This window comes from Pogona vitticeps, chromosome 4 (genome assembly GCF_051106095.1).
Source record: "Pogona vitticeps strain Pit_001003342236 chromosome 4, PviZW2.1, whole genome shotgun sequence".
NCBI lineage: Eukaryota > Metazoa > Chordata > Lepidosauria > Squamata > Agamidae > Pogona > Pogona vitticeps.
This window is the reverse complement of record NC_135786.1, coordinates 9,283,361-9,305,000: the sequence shown is the minus strand read 5'-3', so window position 1 is coordinate 9,305,000 and position 21,640 is coordinate 9,283,361. Positions and strand designations below refer to the sequence as shown.

Sequence of the window (21,640 nt, the reverse complement as noted above, 5' to 3'; positions counted from 1 at the left end):
CCCTGTTCTTCCCACATAAGACACCACGGTTCCTCACAAAATGCCTCGGCTTGGCAACGTGCCTGCAAGGAACTGTGTAGCTTCTCAGAGCCAAACCCACGCCCCGTCAGTGTTTCTCCTCAAATGACCAAAAACACTTAGTGTCGCTGTTTCTTGCTCTCTTTTTCTTGGGGTGGGGGTGCATTTCTACTAGAGAAGTAACGAGGATGGGCAAGAGACAGAAAATTGCCCCATTTCCCCCTCAAATTATTTCCTGAGCGGCCCCCTCCCCAGTTTGCCTGCTTGAACGAGCTCCAGCCCTGCCCCAGCTGCATTTCCTGCAAAGGGGCTTATTTCTTGGTAACGGTGCATGAGAAGAGGGTGTTTATTAATGCACACAGATGTGGCCGTGTTAGTTTCTTCAAGAACAAACATGCAGCAGCTTGTTCAATGACTTTTAAGGCCTCTCGCAGCCGTGTCATTCATCTAGTCTTGTTATCTTATCAGGTAAAGATAAAAACGCGGTGGCACTGCTATATTTTAACGCGAGCTTTCGTGGAGTAAGTCCACTTCCTCAGACAAACTCTTATTAACCTGGTTCTTGCAACTTTTAAATGCGTATTGATGGATTTCAGCACACCTCTTCAGTTCCAAGCCTGAGAATATTGCATCCCAGAGGGTTGGTTTTATTCTGTGCTGGAAGGTGACCATCCAGGACAAAATAAACTCTATGCACTACCCTTTTAGTTATTTCAGTAGTTTCTGAAGTAACATTCGAGGGGCAAAAATAATCTCATTCCACTTTATTGTGCTACCACTTTATTATGTTACTGAAGACAATGTTGCATCTAAAAAGTACATTTGTTCTATTTCCTGATCCATATTTATTCAGCATAGTTTACACTAGTTTTCCCTTTCAGATTTCTGATCTAAGTATCATACTTAGATCAAAGTCCGGACCTTCTCCATAAATATCCTAACATGTAAAAGAGGCAGCTTGTCTAAACTGCTAATGGGTGCTGAGCATGAAATGGGGTGTGGAGAGGGCTGGTTGCATATAGTTTATAGGTGAGCAGGCATTCATGTGCAGATGAAGATGTGTATTTTGAGGGAATAAGTCTATCCACCTGATCCAGGAGAGCCACAGCTCTTTGGAGAACATGTAATATCTCCTTTTTTTTTTTAAAGTAACATCCCATATTCAAAGTTTTCTATTGCGTCCTTTTATGTGTAATCCCAGGAATTATGACCATTTAACTCATATGGAAGATCTTTATGGCGATAAAAAAAATCAGGACTCACGTTACGACATTCTCTCTTTGACAGCTTTCAGCATCGTCCCATTTAAACTGCTTAATTTTAACCATTATTTTGAAGCTTAGTTATAAAAACATGTAAACATCCAGAGATTCTCCAAGTTTTGGTGGTCCATACAGCCCACAAAGGATCATAGACCAAATTGGTCTCTGGATGCACAATGCTGTCCACTATTGTTCTAAAGTAAGGAATTATAAAAAAATATTCACACAAAGTGTTTTGGTAGATGTTTATTTGACTCATAGTAACAAAAACCTATGAAGTTCCACATTTAATGTACAATGATATATTCTGAAATATAAAATACAATTTACAGAAACCTCTGTCAAGTAAACCTAAACAAACACTTTAATTTTGCATACTTATATGTATGCCTTTTAAGTTAGAAACATATTGAATAAAAAAATTACATCTTAATAGGTATTTGTATTCTACACCATCTTTAATATATTGCAAAAAGTTTTGCATACAGGCCATGTTTAAATTAGTATGTTCTTGAAGTTCAAAGATGAACCAATATAAAATGTAAATGTGTAGGGCTTTCTTTATGGAACAATGCTATTTTAAATGCAGATGCTACAAATCTAATTTTACATTTGCAACTGTTTATAAAAATATCAAAGTAATTGCTCATCTATGTGTAAATCCAGTTAAACTGTTAACTTTTGTTCTCTGCATTGTTTAGAATTATGAATTTGAAGGAATACAGGAAAATATACTGCATTTCACAGTGAAAACTGCGTTTGAAAGTACAGAACTATTAGTATCAGCTTGACTACTTCAATCTTTACACAAATATTTACTTCCAGTATTATCAACAGACAGCCACAAGTTTGACAAGAACAAGAATGGGGACACAGTCTGACTAGAAAGAAATACTTTTAAATCCCGTATATGGTAACAAGACAATTGCCTATCTGGGCAAATCTCTCCCACTGAAATAAATGATTTAAAAGTACTTCAACCTGGCTGGAATATATTCAGATACTCTGAAGTATAGGTTCTTTCTGACTGAAATTATTCCAAATCCTGCCCCCAAAATTATTTAATTAATAATCATCTCTGCATGAAGCTCAAGTAGCTACATTCCATTTGATTGGGCAATTTGTAAAATGTTTTCAAATAAACAGGTTTAAAAGCATTGTTTTGTATACGGGAGTGTTAATTTTCATTAATTATACCTTTCATAAAAATGCAGTATTTAAAAGCTTTTACATACATGAAAGGTAATTATTTATTTAGATATATCCATTTCATGCCTGAAATCTTACTGAAGTCTGTAACCCAAAATGCCTTCATGTAAAAAGGAAGTATGAAGTTAAGAAACTTACTATTTCTTATTCAAATACTCTGTAAGTTATAAGAAATAACACTGCTCCTCAGGAATCATTTCCTGAATACACAGAACCGATTGTAATTAGATTAACTCAGGACGGAAATTTTGGGCTGTCTTGTATGAAGGGAGTAACTGAAACACCAAAATACTATATATATGAGATGTAAAGTTATGGCTTCTAAGTTTTTGCTTAAATTCTCATAAAATTACTGTTCAAGTTATTGGAAAACATAGCTTTATATCCTTGAAATAGCAATATGCTCTTTGAAGATAATTCCCATTTATACTTCCGCAAATGGAAATTTCAAGATAAAGAAGTAGTAAAGAAAAACACAACATTTTAGAACTGTAATGCTATAGCCACAATTCTTCCCTGCAGGGGTGCAACACTTGAAGTGGGTTCAAGAGATTCCTGCCACCAGGCCTGCACTCTAGCAGATAGTGCAATTGAAAGAGGGGGTAAGCAGGTTTATCTTAAACCCTCTCATAATCAATTTGTACACAGATATTGTGACCCTGCAAGGAAGGATGGTTCCTTATGTATTTTGTAAGAAAACATTATGAACAAAGTTTAGCAAGTACAGGATGTACCTGCTTAATATACTGTACACATTTACATTTCAAAAATTTTCTCATTTTTGTGAAACAGGTTTTACAAATTATTTTCTAACAAAGAGAATATACAATATGTACAATGAGCATACAACCCTTACATTCTCCTTCCCTTCTGAAAGGGTTGTAATAATTTTCTATGTTTGTTTTGTGGGAGGAGGAGTAACTTCTGCATGTGTTAGCCTTTGGCCACATGCTTGTGTTTCTGGCTTTGAGTCTTTGTCACATTCTTTACTTTTACTCCGATCCTTGCGATCTCTTGCTCTATCTCTGTCACGGTCCCTATCCCTTTCTCTATCCTTCTCTCTCTCCCTACTTCGAGCTCCGTCTCGGTATCGGTCATAATCACGGTCTCTGCTTCTTGATCTGTCTCGTCTTCGGTAAGTATCCCCTTCTCTGGTTCTGGTTCTCTCTCTGTTTTTTTCCCAGTCCTTACTCCGTTCTGAATCTCTCTCCCTGTCTTTGTTATAGCTTCTATCTCTGTTTTTATCCCACTCTTTTTCTTTGTGCCTTTCCCAGTCCCTTTCTCTACCTCTGTTCCAGTTTCTGCCACGGTCCTTTTCCCAAGTCCAGTTCTGGTCACGATCTCTTCGTCTATCATCAGTTCCTCTATTTGAGCGATTATCTGAATGGTCAGACTGCTCCAGTATTCTTTCCTTATTACCTATCTCAAATCTCTCTCTCTGTCTCCCTTCAAAAGTTTGCTTTCTATAGTCATTGCCTCGGCTGTCTCGAAAATCAGATGATGACCATTGTGCTTCTGAGTCAGAACCCTGCCCTGAAACACTAGAATGAGAGGCAGAGGGTCCTGTTTCATCCCACATGTCTTTCCTATGCTGTGGTGGATGACTTGGAAGATCCAAAAGTGGTCTGGGGCCAGGCTTCATACCTTGCTGAGAATGTCCTGGAAAATTGTGTCTATTAGGAGGCTCATTTTGTTCTGGAAATGGGCCAGGGGCTGGTCCCCTTGGTCCTCCAAACTGATGTGGTGTTGGACCTCTCTGGGTGGGAAATCTGGGTGGTGGGCTCCCTCTCCGTTCTTCAAATGGTGGTGGTAGAAGTCCCCTTGATGCTGGCATGTGACTAGGAGTGGGCCCTCTTTGTCCATCAAATTGATTTGGAGGAGGACCTCTTGAGTTTCCAAAATGATTGGGTGGAGGACCTCTTGGTCCTCCAAACTGAGGTGATGGGCCCCCTCTTTGGCCTTTAAACTGATTCAGGGGAGGCCTTCTTTGTGCCCCAAAAGAAAGGGGTGCAGGTCCTCTGTTTCCTATAAATTGGGGAGGCTCAGGTCCTTCAAACTGTGCAGAAGGCACATTCACTTCATGATATTGAGAATCTTGAAATTCTCTGTGTTCTATGTGCTCTTCAAACTGAGAGGCTGTGTTTTCTTTTTGACCACCAGGAAATGATGGTGTAGGTCCCCTATTATCACCAAAAAGGGGAGGAGGTCCAGGCTGTGCAGAAAATAATGAAGGAATTGGTGCTCTTGGGGTCCCAAACCTGTTTGGTGTAACCCCTCTTTGTCCATCACTATTGTGTGGCATATTATGCCCTTCAGTAAACTGTTGTGGGGGACCTCTCTGTCCCTGAAAGTCAAGAGCACCACACATTAGTGGAGTACCACCTTTTTGTCCAACAGAAGGAAATGGAGGGACACCTCTTGCTTCCTCATTTTGGATTACAGGAGGTTCCATTTGTTCATAAAAGTGGCCAGACTGAGGATTTCTTTGGTCTTCATAATTTGATGGACCTCTTTCTGCTTCAAAGTGACTAGGAATGGTCTCGTGAGAGGTAAACACTGGACTTGAAAAAGAATCCCTTACTGCCCCTAGAACATTACTGGTCTGAGCTTGATTTGACCAAGCTGCACCTTGAATATTGTTAGGTGCAGAGAAAGTAGGGAGGAAACATGGATTGGGAGGTGTGGGTAGCAGTACTTTACGAACAGGTGCAGTTGTAGACATTTCCACAGGAGGTGGTTTGTTTAAAGTTTCTTGGTGAAGTTGTGGAGCACTAATAGGTACAGCTTGTTCAGAGAGGGCAGGACCTTTTTCACTTGTAATCCATGTATCATTGTGGCTAGATGGAGTAAAAGAAACCAGTGTTTTATCTTCCTTGTCTACTGCTGTCTGCAGTGGATCTGAATAGCTGGGTGGAGGAAGTTGTCCCACAGAAGAGTCTACCTGTATCATGTGCAGCTTTGTATTAGAATCAGAACAGTCATTGCCCTCAGCTACAATTCTCCTAGCTTGGCGAGGATCCCTACTTTGTCTAGGGTCACTTGACTGGCTGAACATTTGGGTTTGGCTTAAGGATATAGATAGCTCAGACTTTTCAGAAGTTTGTTTCTCATGTTGATATAATTCCATTTTTGCTACTGATGATTTTGGAGGTGGTGACATTAAGGCATCCGACACTGAAAAATGAGCCATTGATACACCAACAGCTGCTCTTTGTTGTCTGAGGGCTTCTTCTTGTTCTTCTAGTTGTCTTTTCTGTTCTTCTATTTGTTTGTTTAATTCTTCTAGCATTTTCTGTTGTTCTACCAAGGATGGGGCTGAAACTGTATCAGGAGCAGATGTTGCCAAGGAGTTATTTTTTGATTCTGAATACATTTTATTAGGCAAATCATCAACGGTAACCTTAGCCTCTTCTAAGATAGTTTCATCTTCTGGATCATAAGCCTCATCTTCTTGCTCTAAAGTTTCACACTGTTTTCCAAGTCTGTTTTCATTACTTTGCATTTCAAAAGCTATTTCTGGGATATATTCTTCTTCAGGGTCATAAGGTCTGTCATCTTCTTCCTCTTCTATAGCTTTATCTTTTGACATCTGTCCAAACTGCTGCACAATGGGATCAAATAAGGGAGCACCAGGTAATCCTTCATCAGCAACAGTCTGTGCTTCAGACTTTGAAGTATTAGCACCTTCAGATTCCTTGGTATTAGGATCAAAAGACTTCTTTTTCCCAAAAAGTGTTTGCAGGATGTGATCAAGTGGTGTGGATGATTTTGAAGATGAGGAAGCAGTAGAAGATGCAGTACTTGTTGCTGACACTGAAACATTTGATGATGCAACAGTGGTTGCTGTTTTAACGGACGATATAATCTTTAACATTGAAGGTGTTACTGTTGAAGGTGACTCTGAAGGCAGATTTGGGGGTGGAGGTGGTGGAGATCCAGGTGGAGTGGTACTAACACTAGTTTCTCCTGAATAAAGAGAAAACTTTAGAGATTTCTTCTCTTGTAAAAGTGTAGTGCCTTTAGAGTACCCAGATATTTCAGATTCCTCCTGCAGCTGAATTCTACTTCTCTTTTCTTCATTCTTTTCAGATTCCAAGACAGTTCCAGGACGCTTAACTTTCTGACAAATGACTAATCCAAGAATTAAATTTGGACGTGTTGATTCAAGACCTGTAAGACAAAAGTTTTAATAGAACATGTGAAATTTTAAATTTAAACTTTAAAACCATGTCTTTTCATTTTCATTATTTAGCTTCAAATAGAGCTATTAAAGACATTGTAGACATTGTCTAGAGGGGTGGGGTAAAAATCCTATATATATATATATATATATATATAGATGCGAAATACCCCATATCTGAATTACATCAAGTAGTGAGTTTGTTACTCAGAATCCAACTGTATATTTATGCTTGTGTAAGAACACTGGAATAACTCAGAACAGAAAAGAGCTGCTAATTAAGAAGTCTGCAATTGAATTTCTGGTCATGTGCCAAGTCACACAGCTGGTGCATTACTGATCGTATTAACAGCAGCAGCAGCAACAACAACAACAACAACAACATGCCATCAAATAAATTCTGACATGGTAATCCTTTTCAAGGTGTTCCAAGTACAGAATATTTAGAACTGGGTTACTATTCCTTTCTTCCGGGGTTGCCCTGGGATTGTGCAGCTTGCCTAAGGTCACACAGGCTGGCTCTTCTCCCTGGAGGTCCAGTGGGGAATCAAACTCCCAACCTCTGGCTCCACAGCCAGTTATCTAAACCACTGGGTTTTCCAGCCAGTTGAGAATTTAATTAAGGACTCATTAATTGGTGGCTATTTGCTGCTCCAAGTTATGCCAGTGCTCTTAATAAGATGTAAATATTAATTTTAATTCTGACTATTATTAGTCATACAAGTGACTATTCTGGTTTTTTATCATTTATGGGTGCACATAGTTCTCAATACATAAAAAACCCTCCCACATTTCAGCATTCAGTAGTGAATCCAGTGCCTTCAAATGGAAATATGCTAGCCCATGTTTCATCTTGAATCAGATCTCTGTCTTGCACACAAATAGCACAATAGAGAACCTGGAAAAGCAGTGTGTTGTTTTATTCATAACATTTTATTTATTTTTTTGAATAATAATTTTGCTTTGCTATTCTGTGCCTACTATGAAGTGCTTCACTGAGTTAAAAGGAACATGTTCCCAGTATTACTGCCTTAAAAGTGAATGGTATGGTGTCATATTTCATAAACTGCTATGGAAAATGTCAGAGCCTTAAGAAATCTGTGCATACTGACAACATCAAAATAATCAACAACTCATCAGAGCTTGGTCACTCTGTGGGACTGGCCAGCCTCTCATGATTTCTTGTTAATTCTGGCCTGTCTTACATTAGGTGGTCTTTTGTAGCAACATTTTTAATACAAGAAATAGAATTATTGTGTTCTTTGAAACAAACTAAAGGCCAAGAAATCAGAACAACAGTGAGATTTAGGAAGGCAACTGTGCAGGTAATAGAGAGGACCATGAACTGTAAGGATGTGTCACTGGAGGCCAAAGCCACAATCATGAACAAGATTGTATTTCTAATTGCTACACATGGATCTGAAAGCTCGACAGTGCAGAAAGCAGATAGGAAAAACCTTAATTCATTTCAAATATGGTGTTGCTAGAGAGCTTTGCAAATACCCTGAACCACCACAAAGAGCCTGAACTTTCTTTAGAAGCAAAATTGGCTAAACTGAGGCTATTTTACTTTGGGCACATGAGGAGACATGCCTTATTGGAAAAGACAACTAGCAATGGGGAAAGTTTAAGAAAAAGAAGATGGAATAGGAGATAGACTGACTCCTAGAGAAAGCAATAACCTTGAGTTTTTACAAGAGCTGAGCAGAGCTGCTGAGGACAAAGTATTTTGGAGGTCATTCATTCTTAGGGTCATTATAACCCAGAGGGAACTTGATGGAACATAACAGCAGCAGAAACAATTACAGACAATATTGCTAGTATTTCAAAAACCTCAATCATTTCAATATCTTTCATTATAATTGGCCCTATAACCCTAACTTATTTTACATCTACTTAGCTTCACTGACAGAATAAACTCAGAAAGAGTTTATTCTTCATATTTTGTTGCAATCCTACAGATTATCTGGGAGAAAATCCCACTTAACTCACTGGAATTATTTCTGAACACATCAAGTTGCGTCCAATTTGTTATTCTAGGAATGTTTCTAAGGTATCTTATAGTTGATTATCATTTTGAGGAAGACCAGAGCAACTGTGGCCATTATTTCCAAATTTGGGAAGAAACCTTCCAGTATAATTTGGTCTTTAAAAATCACTTGATCGCATCTCCTGCCAGAAAACGATACTCTTTATCTGAAATTTCCTAATCTTTTGGTTGTAGTCCAGTGATCAGTTGTTGGAAGGAGTAGAGTATGAGCCACTAACAGTGGAGTAGTAGCACTAATAGTTACTGGGTTGGCTGCTACTCTGCTATCAATACTTTTCAGTTGTGCATTAATGCTTTGACTTGACTTTGTTCCTATAGCCACTTGTGTTTTAAATTCATATCCTTAGGAAACCTGGAGTTATTAGTATTTACATCTCAATGACAACTATCAATGTATAATAATAAATTTATTATTATATATTTACTTCTATTTATTTATTATTATCATGTTTCCCTGAAAATAAGACAGGGTCTTATATTAATATTAATATTTGCTCCAAAAATGCATTAGGGCTTATTTTTCAGATGATGTTTTATTTTACAGTCATATCTTCTGGTTACTGCACAATAGTGGAGTACGGCGCTTCACTTAATGGAGGCTTATTTTTGGGGTAGGGCTTATATTACGAGCATCCTGAAAAATCATACTAGGGCTTATTTTCAGGTGAGGTCTTATTTTCGGGGAGACAAGGTATTATTATTTATAATAAAGTAAGTATATTATAGGGATGTGGTGGCTCTGTGAGTGAAACCCCAGAAGCCTCTGTGCTGCAAGGTCAGAAGACCAGCAGTCGTAAGATCGAATCCACACGATGAAGTGAGCTCCCGTTGCTTATCCCAGCTCCTGCCAATCTAACAGTTCAAAAGCATATAAAAATGCAAGTATATAAATAGGTACCACTGCAGTGGGAAGGCAACGGCCTTCCGTGTCTAGTTGCGCTGGCCATGTGACCACGGAAACTGTCAACGGATAAACGCTGGCTCTATGCCTTGGAAACGGGGATCAGCACTGCCCCTAGAGTCAGACACGACTGGCCAAATTGTCAAGAGGAACCTTTACTTTAAGTATATTATATAAATATATATTACATATATATTATATATAATAGAGATTTAATTTTAAAGCTGGTATACTTTTTAATAAAGTTAAATGACTATAATATATTTAGTAGCAGAATGCTACTCTTGGTTTTCATTGCAATTAAAGATGTTTGCATTTGAGTTGTTGAATGAATATAAGAAATGGAAGTTTAAAAATGTTTTAAAAGGCAGTATATTTTAGAACAGAAATGAGTCAGTGCCCAATTTAAATGTAATATTCTTACAGCAGTTAGTACAGTGATCTGTGAACTCGTGGCTCATATCCAGTATCACAGTTCAGCCCACTGAATCAATGGAACCTATTGAAGATTTGACTCACCAAACCCCCACTAATCAATAGGCCTACTCTAGTTGCAGCTTCCCCTTCACGGATTGCTGCCTTGTCGTGGTGAAGGGGCTTGAGTAATTCAGAGAAGCTATGGGCTATGCCATGCAGGGACACCCAAGATGGGCAGGCCATAGTGGAGAGTTCTGACTAAACGCAATCCACCTGGAGCAGGACTTGGCAAGCCGCTCCAGTATCTTTGCCAAGAAAGCCCCATGAACAGAAACAAAAGGCTTCGGACAGTGGACAGTGTCACTGAAGCAACCAACATGAATTTGACCCAACTCCAGGAGGCAGTGGAAGACAGGAGGGCATGGCGTGCTCTGGTCCATAGGGTCACGAAGAGTCAGACACGACTTAATGACTAAACACCAAAAAGGTTGCAGCTTAGTACTGGATTTCAGCCAATAGCTAATTGCTTTCAAACTAGCTTCAAAATAAAAATGATTATCATCGCATTCCAGTTGCAACTGATATATTATAAATGAAGCTACTATATTTAGCTGTTCTAGTAATATTTTCCCCCAAGTCTTTTAGATAGCAATCCTATGTACAATTACTTGGGAAGTCCAGTGAACTTAATGGGACTTTAAATAGACATGTATGGAACTGCATTACTCATAAAAATCCCTCTTTGAAGATTTCCATCAGATTTTGCTTATTCATATTGGGATCAGTGGAGCTCTATATACCATCTTTTGTTCATGGAACAAACTTAAACATCCACTTATATCCTCAGCTTTATTATCTTTCTGTTAAACCCTAATCTATTTCTATCACCTTTCCTCCACTCTGATTATAATTTTTTTGTTTTATGAACAAGACAGGGGTTAAACAGGGCATTTTAACAATTCAACAAATGTGATAATGTTAAGCTAGGCGTTCATCACTTCGCTGGATTTAATCCTGCTACATTTTATTGGCCTCAATGTGACCAATGCAAAAAGCCTGGGCTTCAGAAGGTAAGTGATAATATGACTGAAAGTCAAAGTGATTTGAGACTACTTAGGTACCTCCTCTAAGCTAAGAAGTAAATTGATTCAAAGTTAATAATTTGGAAAGGATGAGAAAAAAGTCACCAATGCTGGTGCATTCTTTGTGAAGAATAGCTAACAAAGAGAAATTACAATTTCTGCCATATTCTTAAGGTCAAGAATATCAGAAGAGTGCAATGTATGTTCGCTTTTTAAAAATGCTGGCCATGTTTAAATGCTGGGACAAGACATGCTGTGCACAGGGAAGTTTTCCTGCTTATTAATAGGAATTGCATGGCACACGTTTATCACTCTTGCTACCTTTTTAAAAGGCCGTACCTTCTCAAAATGGTTATCATAGTTATTTCTGGATACAAAGTTCATTTTTAAAATAATGTATTTCATATTCTGAAAGATCTGTTACTGTCGGTATTTGCAGTTTCAATCATCTTCCAACGAGCTGTTCTTAACAATGTGCATCATCTTGCTTGCTTTTGAGCAAATAAATGTGAATGAATAGAAGAAATAAAGCTGCGGTATGTGTGGTTCCAACCAAATACTCTTGCCATGCAGCATATCAAGGCAGGTAATGCTTTCCAAGTAGAAATGCTGCTGCTTTTCCCACTAAGATCTTCCTTGTAGCAACCAAGACATCAGAAATAAAATTATTTATTTATTTATTTATTTAATTTATTTAGTTATAAATAAATAAATAAATAAATAAATAAATAAATAAATAAATAAATAAATAAATAAATAAATAAATAAATAAATAAATAAATAATTCTTAAAATAAAAATGATATCCTCAATAACAATGTTCTAAAATAAATTAGAGCCTGACTTAGAATGTACGTGGAAATGAATTTTGTACATTTCATTGATGTTTCAGGACATGTTATCTTTTCTGGGAAATGCTGTTTCTCTTTATGGAAAAACCCCAAGTCAAAGTAGTCTACATAAAAAGAGTAGGAAAACTGCAACTGAAGTTCCAGTATAAATGTTTGAAAGTGTTGGTAAAGTCTTTTAATTAATAGTAGACACACTTTTTGTAGCAGCGATGGTTGGCAGACACTTGTATAGATGAAGGATCCAGACAGTTTATTCCCTCCCCAGTCAACCTGAGGAACATGGAATGAGCAGAAGGGGCTAGGGAAAATAATGAAAAGCTTTTGAGCAAACTGTGTTCTGAGCAACTGCTGATTACATGAAACTGTGCAAATGAAAGTGATGACAGAGGAGCTGTCACATTTATATATGTAACAACAGGAAATATATCACTGTAGAATTCCTCAGTGAAACTAGGAACAACTGCTCTGATCCATTTTTCAGATTTTCATTCACCGTTACTGTTCAGAAAAGAAACAAAGTGCCGCTTTGTTCATCAAAAGTCGAATCATAACCTTTTTCTTCTAAGTTTTATGGTACTAAAGTTTCACAGCTCCCTTACAAATGATGCTTTCATTCCTTTTCTTGATTTTGAAACCAGCTGAAGTGAAATCTTGTAGAAAAGTATTCTGCCATGCAGCATAATTACGTAAAGGTCAAGGCACAAATAATGAAATCAAGTAATATCTTCCAGTTCTGGTAAGTTAAAACTCTTTCTTTATATGGTAAAACTGTTTTTCTCTTTTGCCTAGGACTAAAACCAATAATAATAATAATAATAATAATAATAATAATAATAATAATAATAATAATAATAATAATAATAATAATAATCCATCAAGTCAATTCTGACTTATGGTGACCCCTTTCAGGGTTTTCCAAGTATAGTCGTGCCCCGCTTAACGATTACCCTGCATTATGATGAATCCACTTCACGACGATGTTTTTGCTATTGCAATTTCAATTGCAAAACAATGTTTTAAATGGGTTTTTTTCTCTTTGCGAAGATTGGTTCCCTGCTTCGGGAACCAATTCTTCGCATTACAACGATCAAGACAGCTGATCGTCGGGTTTTCAAAATGGCTGCCGGGTGCTTAAGATGGCTCCCCACTGTGCTTAGGGATGGATTCCTCACTATACAGGCATCGAAAATGGCTGCCATATGGAGGATCTTCGCTGGACTGTGAGTTTTTAGCCCATTGGAACGCATTAACCGGGTTTTAATGCGTTTCAGTGGGTTTTTTATTTTTGCTTTACAACGTGTTCGTTCTACAGTGATTTCGCTGGAACGAATTAACATCGTTAAGCGAGGCACCACTGTATGATGTACTCAGAAGGGGTTTACCATTCCCTTCTTCTGGGACTGTGCAGCTTGCCCAAGACCATACAAGCTGCCTCTTCTGGGAGGCACAGGGGGAAACTGAACTCCCAACCTCTGGCACTGTAGCCAGACAATTAATCCAATTTTTGTCCAAATATTGATAGTAGAAGGGCAGGCATGATACAGTTTGCAGAAAGCATACAATCTCAAGGCTTTTTCTGTGGCTCCCACGGAGCCCCTTCTTCTTCCGTCATGTGTTTTTAACAAGTTTTTGAAACAATGATTTTCCATTCCTAGAGTGGTGATTTTTTGCATAAATGTGGCCCTCCCACAATCCCAACATCAAAAGCCGAAGAAGGTATCTGGTCACTTCAGGATTTTTAAACTTTTTCTGGCATCATGGTGCCCATGACCGGTGCTAGGGTAAAAATTTGCCTCCCAGGCCTGCCTAACTTGCCCATCTTTGCAGCAATGCAGTAGTCCGATATACAGAACAAAACTTGATAAAAAATTTAATTATGCTTGTCAGCAGAATAATTCTCCAGCATCTTACTAGGGGAGATTTTTTCAAGAACTAGGAAGAGTAAAATACATTTACATTAAAAAGAGACAATGACCACTTGGGTTAAAACAGTTTTATTGAGGTCAGGTAGCGAAAGCAGCAGATCTACTTAGGCTTGACTTTAAAAATATGGATTGCATATTTTATACTTCTCTCTATACATATATTCATACAGCAAAGAATTTAGGCAACCCCATGTCTAAAAATATTAAGAAGCCTTATAGTCCTTGATCGGTCAACTGTATGATCTGTGGCTTTTAAATAAAACAGCAGTCTCTGACTCACTTTTGTTTTTTGTCCTTCTGTGACAAGAACTAGGTCTAAGGTTTGTTTTTGCTGTTGTAGGTTTATCTATCTTTCTATTGGAAATGAACCATGAATGGCCAATGTATTTTTTGCAACGTCAGTTATTTTAATGAAACTTCCCCCCTCCCAAAAGATTATATTTCAATGGCCAAAATACTGTACCCAGCATAATCCAGATCAGGCACTGGGAACGTTTAACCTACTACGCTAATTACAAGCTTCCTGTCCCTCAGTTTTTGGTCTCAAGGCTCCCCCGAGCAACTGATTGCCCTGGGGAAGCTTTTGGAATCCTGGAGATGATGGTGGTGGTGGGCATTAAAAATAAAAAAAAAACACTGCTCAATAGCTGTTATCAGAATTGTCAGTTGTGATTTTTGACTTTTAAAGGCGCCTTCCCTCATCCTAAAAGGTTTCCCAAAAGGCAGCCGGAGGGAGTCTGGGAACCTAAAACAGGATGGGGAAGTAGGAAGCTTTTTCGATCTGGGTTAGGCTGGGCACAAAATTTGATTTTGCCCAGTAAATAAGAGCCACCTTCTAAAATTCCAAATATTTAATTGACATTACTTATCATCACCAGTTTTATATAGTGTATAACTGTAAGGCTGAGGCTGAAATCCTACGCATACTTACCCCAGAATTAAGTTCTGCTGAGCTCAATGGAACTTAGGGCTTGATCACACATGAGAAAAGGACCCCAGTTATATTGATTCTTTTCCTACCTATGTTATACTGATACTTTTTTCAGTAGTGACATGGTATATACTGTATATTGGCAGGAGCATTCACATTGTTTTAACTGTATTGATTCATTTCTTTCTATTTCAACTGTTATAGCAATCTGCTCTTTTTTGTACTGATTCATTTTGTCTACTGTTTCTTGGGCAATTAGCCCCACCTTGTCCTTTTTTTTAATCACCAAAGGTAATATATTCAGTGGCTTTTCTCCCCCTCACCTCCTTTACTCACTTTCTCTGCCTATCTCTCCCTCTCAGTTCTTGACTTTAATTTTTCTTTTCCCTTTTGAACAGTGTCAGAAGAAGAAAGCAGGCTTTGAAAGATTTGCAAAGTATTGTGAAGAGCAGGGTTACAAAAAATTGCAATGCTCCTTTCTTTACAATTCAAAGCAGGAACTTCCAAACCCTCTTGAAAGAGGGAACGGGGGGATAGAAGGCTGCTTTCTTCTGATCAGTTTATTCATACTGTTGTTGCTTTGTGGCAGCACCAATGGCAGCAATGTCGCCACTGACTGCTACTAGCCACTTAGCAATGTCCCAATAAAGAAACAAACAAACAAAGGGTACAGGTGCAGTGGCCACAGCGCCCAAACACATGACCCATCTGCAAAGGAAATAAATCAACAGCAATGATCACAAACATTGAAACAATAAGGAATGAAGCGATTAATCATTGGTAAAATTTGAAACAATCCTCCTGGTGATGGGGAAATAAACAACCTGCCGGGGCAAATGAACTGATGTTGGCTGTGCATGATGTGAATGGAAAATTATGAAATGATTTAAAAATGGCCAGCTGGAATTGTTTTGACAGCTGTGATCAAGCCCTTTCTTCTGAATAGACATGCACAGGTATACACTCTTTATGTATTCTCATGGGACTGCAGGGAAACACTTTTCTACTAACCCAGCAGATTTCCTGCAACTTTTCTAAGGCCCAAGACCTCTTCCTTAAAAGCATGTGTGCAACATTTAATAGTTCTCTTTTTAAAAGAGCAAAAGGCATACTAGTACTATTTCTTGAGAGCACAGAAGCTTTGAGTTGCAGCCTTTAAAAAGGGCTATTTCCTTAGTCTAAAAGCATGCAAGTCTTGATTAAAATATATTCTTGGATTTAAAAGAGGACCTCTTAAGAAATAATGCAAAATCTTGCAATGTTTTTTGCCAAAGAATGAACTAATCCAGACTGTCAGAGCACATGATTAAGGTGATGGCACATTACTAGTTAAGCATCTTAATATGTATACAACTGACTTCCAGCTTCAAAATCATGAACAGCCTTGCTCCTTGTTCACTTCTTTAGGAAATGTTAGTATAAATCTGTAAATCTGGTGCGTTTTTCAATGTGAGAGCCTGACACCTAAAATACTGTTATATTGGTTCTATCTTTCAGTTAGAATGGCATTGGTGAACTTCTTAGCTTGCCACGTTTTGAAGATGCTGCCCTCTTGTGTTCTTCTGGAGCATATCATGCAATGTATTTTAAATATGACTTATTTAATTGTTGTTTTTCTTGAAATCAAAATGATTTTATTTTTTGAAATAACAGCAGGTCTCTGAGTATATGTATATAGTTTAACATCCTGCATGAGATTTGGAATGGAGAATTGATTATGATTCCCTATTTCAAAAATATGTTTAGGGCCAACATGTGTTATACAGATACAAGACTCACAAGGTGATTTAGGAGGTATTTTCCCTACAATTCATTGCTTACCTGGTCCCTCAAAGGGCAAAAGTTTGGATGGAATAGGATCCTTAGCACTGAGAGGTATCAAATAGAGGTCCTTCACACGTCTGTTGTTATTAGCTACCACACCAAATCGACCACGACTGCTAAAATAGGAGTAGAGTGAAATATAGGCAACTTCCTCCTCTTCTGTGGCAGGATGGAAACGGATCAAGCACAGTTCCTAAAATACAAGAATATACAAGGAGAACACTTGTTGCTAATAAATAAAAAAACAAAGCCAATATGAGATTAAGAAATAAATTTAAAATTTGATAGTGGTTTCAAAAGTTGCATGATTTCTTGAAATATAATATTTTAGTTATTCTCTTCTCACTTTCTTATCAAATAATGGCTAAAATCCTGTTGCACAGCTCTGCCTAAGCAATGGGGAATGGCTTCAGTAGATTGCTGCTGATTATAGACTTCCTTCTACGATTTCAGGGTGTGAACAGCTTGCACTCAATGTGACAAAGTCACATGCACCCCAAAATTGCAAAAGGAAGCCTTTAATCAACTGCAACCTGATGACATCATGATATTGCACAGGCAGACCCTGCTCAATATGATTTCACCTGTTTTAAGATGATAGGATATTATTGTCAATATAATTTCACTTCACCACAATTTAAGATTGTTAGTTTTTTTAAAAATATTCATGATGTATCTTCATAGAGTTTTATCAGACAGGAGGAAGAAGGTTAAGAATGAAAGGGACAGCCAGAAAGGCAAGAAGCTATATTAGTTTGCACCTCTTGAAGAATTTCTCATACAAATTAATGGCTGAGTAACAAAGAGTCACAGGGATGGAGAAAGTGGAAACATAACCAGTAGTAACAGCAACTTTTACTTGAAAGATTCTTTGAAGCCCAGTCCATAAAATGCAGAACTTTAAATGCAAAGGAGTAGTTGAAACATTGCTACACAAAAAAAAAAAATCAAGGAAAATCTCCTTCCTTTTCTGCACAGCAAAAATAGTTCTATAATGACTAGATCCCATACATCAGTGGTTCTTAACCTTGGGTTACTCAGGTGTTTTTGGACTGCAACTCCCAGAAACACCAGCTAGCACAGCTGGTGGTGAAGGCTTCTGGGAGTTGCAGTCCAAAAACACCCGAGTAGCCCAAGGTTAAGAACCACTGCCATACATTATAATTATTATCTAAGGTACAATAAGATTATTTCAAATAAAGTAGAAATTTCTACATCTTTTTAGACTTCGTTTTAAAATAAATACCTTTGACACAGAAGATTTAAGTTTGCCAATATAATCCCACACTGTCTTCGGTGAGATCCTTCCTCCAATATGAATTGTATCTGGCAAATCCTAAATAAGAAACATTTATACAGTGTGAAATGATGGCATACTTTGATTATACAATATGTTGTTTTTATTCCACAGTATATTATCAGAATGCAAACTGGGCAAGACTTTAGGAGCCTCAGGACAGAAGCAGAACCTTCAATCACTGAAAATTGTCATTGACACTACCAGGATTGGGAGCTTTAGTTGACATTTTCTGGCATTAAAAACTTCCACCTCTGTCCTGAGGCTCCCAAAGGTTCTTCCAGGTCAAAAGGGATCCTGAAGGAGCCTCATAATTTAGAGAGTTAGAATATAAAACCTTTAATGAATCATAAAAGCCTATAGCTAATGATACATACCATCAACTCATGCAGGTGTAACTTTACACAAAAGGATTTTGGCCTGAAGATAGGTTGTTCATAATTTTATTTTACCCTGCTCCTTCACATCCCAGCACTTACCTTAGCTAATCCCATGAACTCCAGGTGTTCAGATGTTACTTTTGGAAGTAAGAACATCTTAAATTTACACACTCACATGGCACTTTCTATCTGAAAAAAGGGTGCATTCTCTGATCTTATAGAATATTACTTCCAGCTATGCACAGGGTTGAATCTACCTGCTATCCACCTTTATGAAGAATATGTTACATAAGATCACAGAAATGCATGTTCACAGTATCTATCTGGGTGAAACGTTATCTTCTATAAAATGAAACAAGGTCTAGGAAGACAGGATAATTTGTGAAAAAGAGCCATATGAAACACTCTCATATTTGAGCAGGTCTCTTAAAGTCTACTCTGCTCAGAGTAAGTGTGTGTTTTACATATTATGCTGAGAAAAGTACATGCTTACATAATCAAATATTACTTTGTCACTTTACAGGAAAACAACTGTAGTTGTCAGTCCTTTTTCATGAAATTATTTTTGAGATGGATAAAACATTACTAGTCTGATTCACATATTTCCATGTCTTCTTTAAGTAATAAATGCTTGTTGTTGAGGAACAATTTGCTTAGATTTACAGGCTGAAATCCTGATTATTTATTATGCAAGGGGAAGGCAAAAGGCATAACATTCAGTCATTCCTCATCAGCAATTAACAAGAAACAACTGGGCTTCTCAGGGGGCACACACACCCAGATAAGGAATCCTAGCAGAGACTCCTTATCTGCTCACAAAAAATGACTGAATGTTATATCTTTTCCCTTCCACATGCATAATAAAACAATAGGATTTCAGCCACAGGAACACAGAAAATTGCCTTATACTGACTGTAGCATTGGTCCACCTGTCCCACTACTGTAAATTCTGCCTAGCAATAAGGAATCTCCAGGCTTTCCAGCAAGATTCTTTCCTGATCCTGCTTGGACATCCCTGGTATTCACTGGAGGCCTCTCAAACTTGCTTAGTTACTGAAATCAGATGAGATTGCTTGTTCAGGGCAATATGACAGTTACCAAGTATGCATGTAAACATACCATCTCATAATTCTCAGAATTCAAAACTGTGAAGTGGAATTCATAGTTTGAACTACCATGAGATCAAGCTTATGGTTTGCTAAACTCACCAGCAGAACACACTTTTTTCCCAAATTAGAAGCAAAAATAATAATAATTCTTTTATCAATTATAAAATTTGGAAATTTATCTTCCCCTGTGTTTTCACATGCAGATGCAAGGTATTTATACTGATTCTTGTTATACATTTTTTTTGGCCAGCAATAAGGTCCAATATTCCAAATGAGATGTCCTGCTCATACTGAATACAACAGAAGGGCAGATATGCTTAAGCTGAATTGGCTGCACTAGCTTTCAGCAGGAAAGAAGGATTTACAGTTGTTTCCCAACTGTATCTTTATCCTGAAACTGAGTTTTATACAAACCCTGAAGTACACAATGACTGAAATCCAGTAATGTGTTGCAACTAGAGCAGCCCCACTGAGTCAGTGGGGGTTTGGTGAGTCAACACTTAAGTAAGTTGGTGTTGATTCAATGGCCCACTCCTGTGGTGACTTACTGGATTTCAGACTATATGTAAAGTCTGTGACATTTGTACTCCATACAGTAAATCTTCAGAATCTTTTCTAATGCTAATATTATTAATACATTGGGGAGCTTTACCTTACTTAAATACCACTAATACGGCCTTCTAATTAGAATTACCTTTCTGTGCAATATTTAAGTCAGCATACACAGTACTTCACTGCAGTGGGTCACAACCCTGGGTAACTCAGGTGTTCTTGGAATGCAACTCCCAGAAATCCCAGCCAGCAAAGCTAGTGCTGAAAGCTTCATGGGTAACCCAAGGACACCTGAGTTACTCAAGGTTGGGAACTACTGCTTCACTACATGGACAACAGTGACCTGGAACACCTGACTACGGACTAAATGGTTTGGGTTTCAATTCCCCCTGTGCCTTACAGAAGAGCTGTAAGGTCTTGGGCAAGCTATATAAGATCTCATAAGTAGTTTATTCTCATAAGTAGTTTATTCTGGAGAGATAAGTTAGAACTGACTTGATGGCAGATAATGATTTACTATTACATGGTACTTTATATACCATCTTCCCATTTCTAATGCTGCACTGCAACATTATTTGCAGTGAGCACAAATAATTTATGCTAGCTTGAGTGGCAGACTGCTGTTGAATGGGTATTTATCAATGATCAAACAACAGGGACATATTTACCAGTGATCAAGCATGAAATATGTAATTAATTGAATAGTTTCTCTCCCAATCAATGCAGCTAAAGCATTAAACAGCTTATTTTATTTCTTAAAACATCTTTAATAAGGAATATAATTTCATATATAGTTTATATACATAACAAATCAATTCAAAGACCTACCTCGCTAAGATAATCATACGACCCAGAGACAGGGTATGCTTTAGTGACAAACTTGGCCACGCTTTGCATATTGATGAAGCCTTTCCAAATAGGGTTGAGACGAGAAAGAAATATGGAAGTATCTCCTTCCTGAGGGGACTGTATCTCAGATATACTGAAAGAAGGAAATCAAGATGGGTCAACTGAGAATTCTCTCTTGGTCTTCCCCATTGCAAGCATTTCCAACATTTTCCAAATTACCCATCCAAATGCTAGAACGCTTATTCTAGTGAGGTTACGGGGTAAGTATTCAACTCTAGTTGTTTCTGCCGTGTTTCCCCAAAAATAAGACAGGGTCATATATTAATTTTTGCTCCAAAAATGCATTGGGGCTTATTTTCAGGGGATGTTTTATTTTTTTCATGTACATCCATCTACATTGATTCAAATACAATCCTGTCATCTTCTTCTGGTTGCTGCACAATGGTGGAGGGCGGGGTTTCACTTAACTAGGGCTTATTTTTTTGGGTAGGGCTTATATTACGAGCATCCTGAAAAATCATACTAGGGCTTATTTTCAGGTTAGGGCTTATTTTCGAGGAAACAGTGTATGTATATTCAGTACAAGGTTAGTGACTACAAAATATTCAGCAACATTTGCTACCCCTCATATACAACTCCTATTATGCTTCAAAGGTCAGTTAATAGCTTATTTTTACACAAGAGCACTGCATTAGCCATGTCAAGAAACTAAAACCATGTCTTGCTCTTAGTGCAGAAAATGGGTGTCTGTGTATTCCTTCATCTTACACTGGCCCCTCTTGCGCAAGTACACCACTTCAGAAA

At 37.8% G+C, this 21,640-nt stretch overlaps 1 protein-coding gene and 1 long non-coding RNA gene across 6 annotated transcripts in view; one reads left to right on the top strand and one right to left on the bottom strand.

Moving 5' to 3' along the window:
• The first annotated feature begins 50 nt into the window (after nucleotides 1-50).
• Nucleotides 51-13,933, top strand: LOC144588712 (uncharacterized). The gene is made up of 3 exons (XR_013544390.1): nucleotides 51-486; nucleotides 6,579-6,661; nucleotides 12,608-13,933. It is a non-coding gene; the product is annotated as an uncharacterized LOC144588712 (long non-coding RNA).
• The window catches only part of DIDO1 (death inducer-obliterator 1), an 84,541-nt gene continuing 64,412 nt past the window's right edge, over nucleotides 1,512-21,640 (bottom strand). For all 5 annotated transcript variants that reach the window (XM_020804623.3, XM_078392010.1, XM_020804619.3 and 2 more), the window contains 4 exons: nucleotides 20,816-20,969; nucleotides 17,896-17,985; nucleotides 16,647-16,842; nucleotides 1,512-6,659 (listed from right to left, as the gene is read on the bottom strand). In XM_020804623.3, the coding sequence (XP_020660282.3) occupies nucleotides 3,382-6,659; nucleotides 16,647-16,842; nucleotides 17,896-17,985; nucleotides 20,816-20,969 (3,718 nt within the window). In that variant the 3' untranslated portion in view covers nucleotides 1,512-3,381. The remainder of the gene's footprint in view (nucleotides 6,660-16,646; nucleotides 16,843-17,895; nucleotides 17,986-20,815; nucleotides 20,970-21,640) is intronic.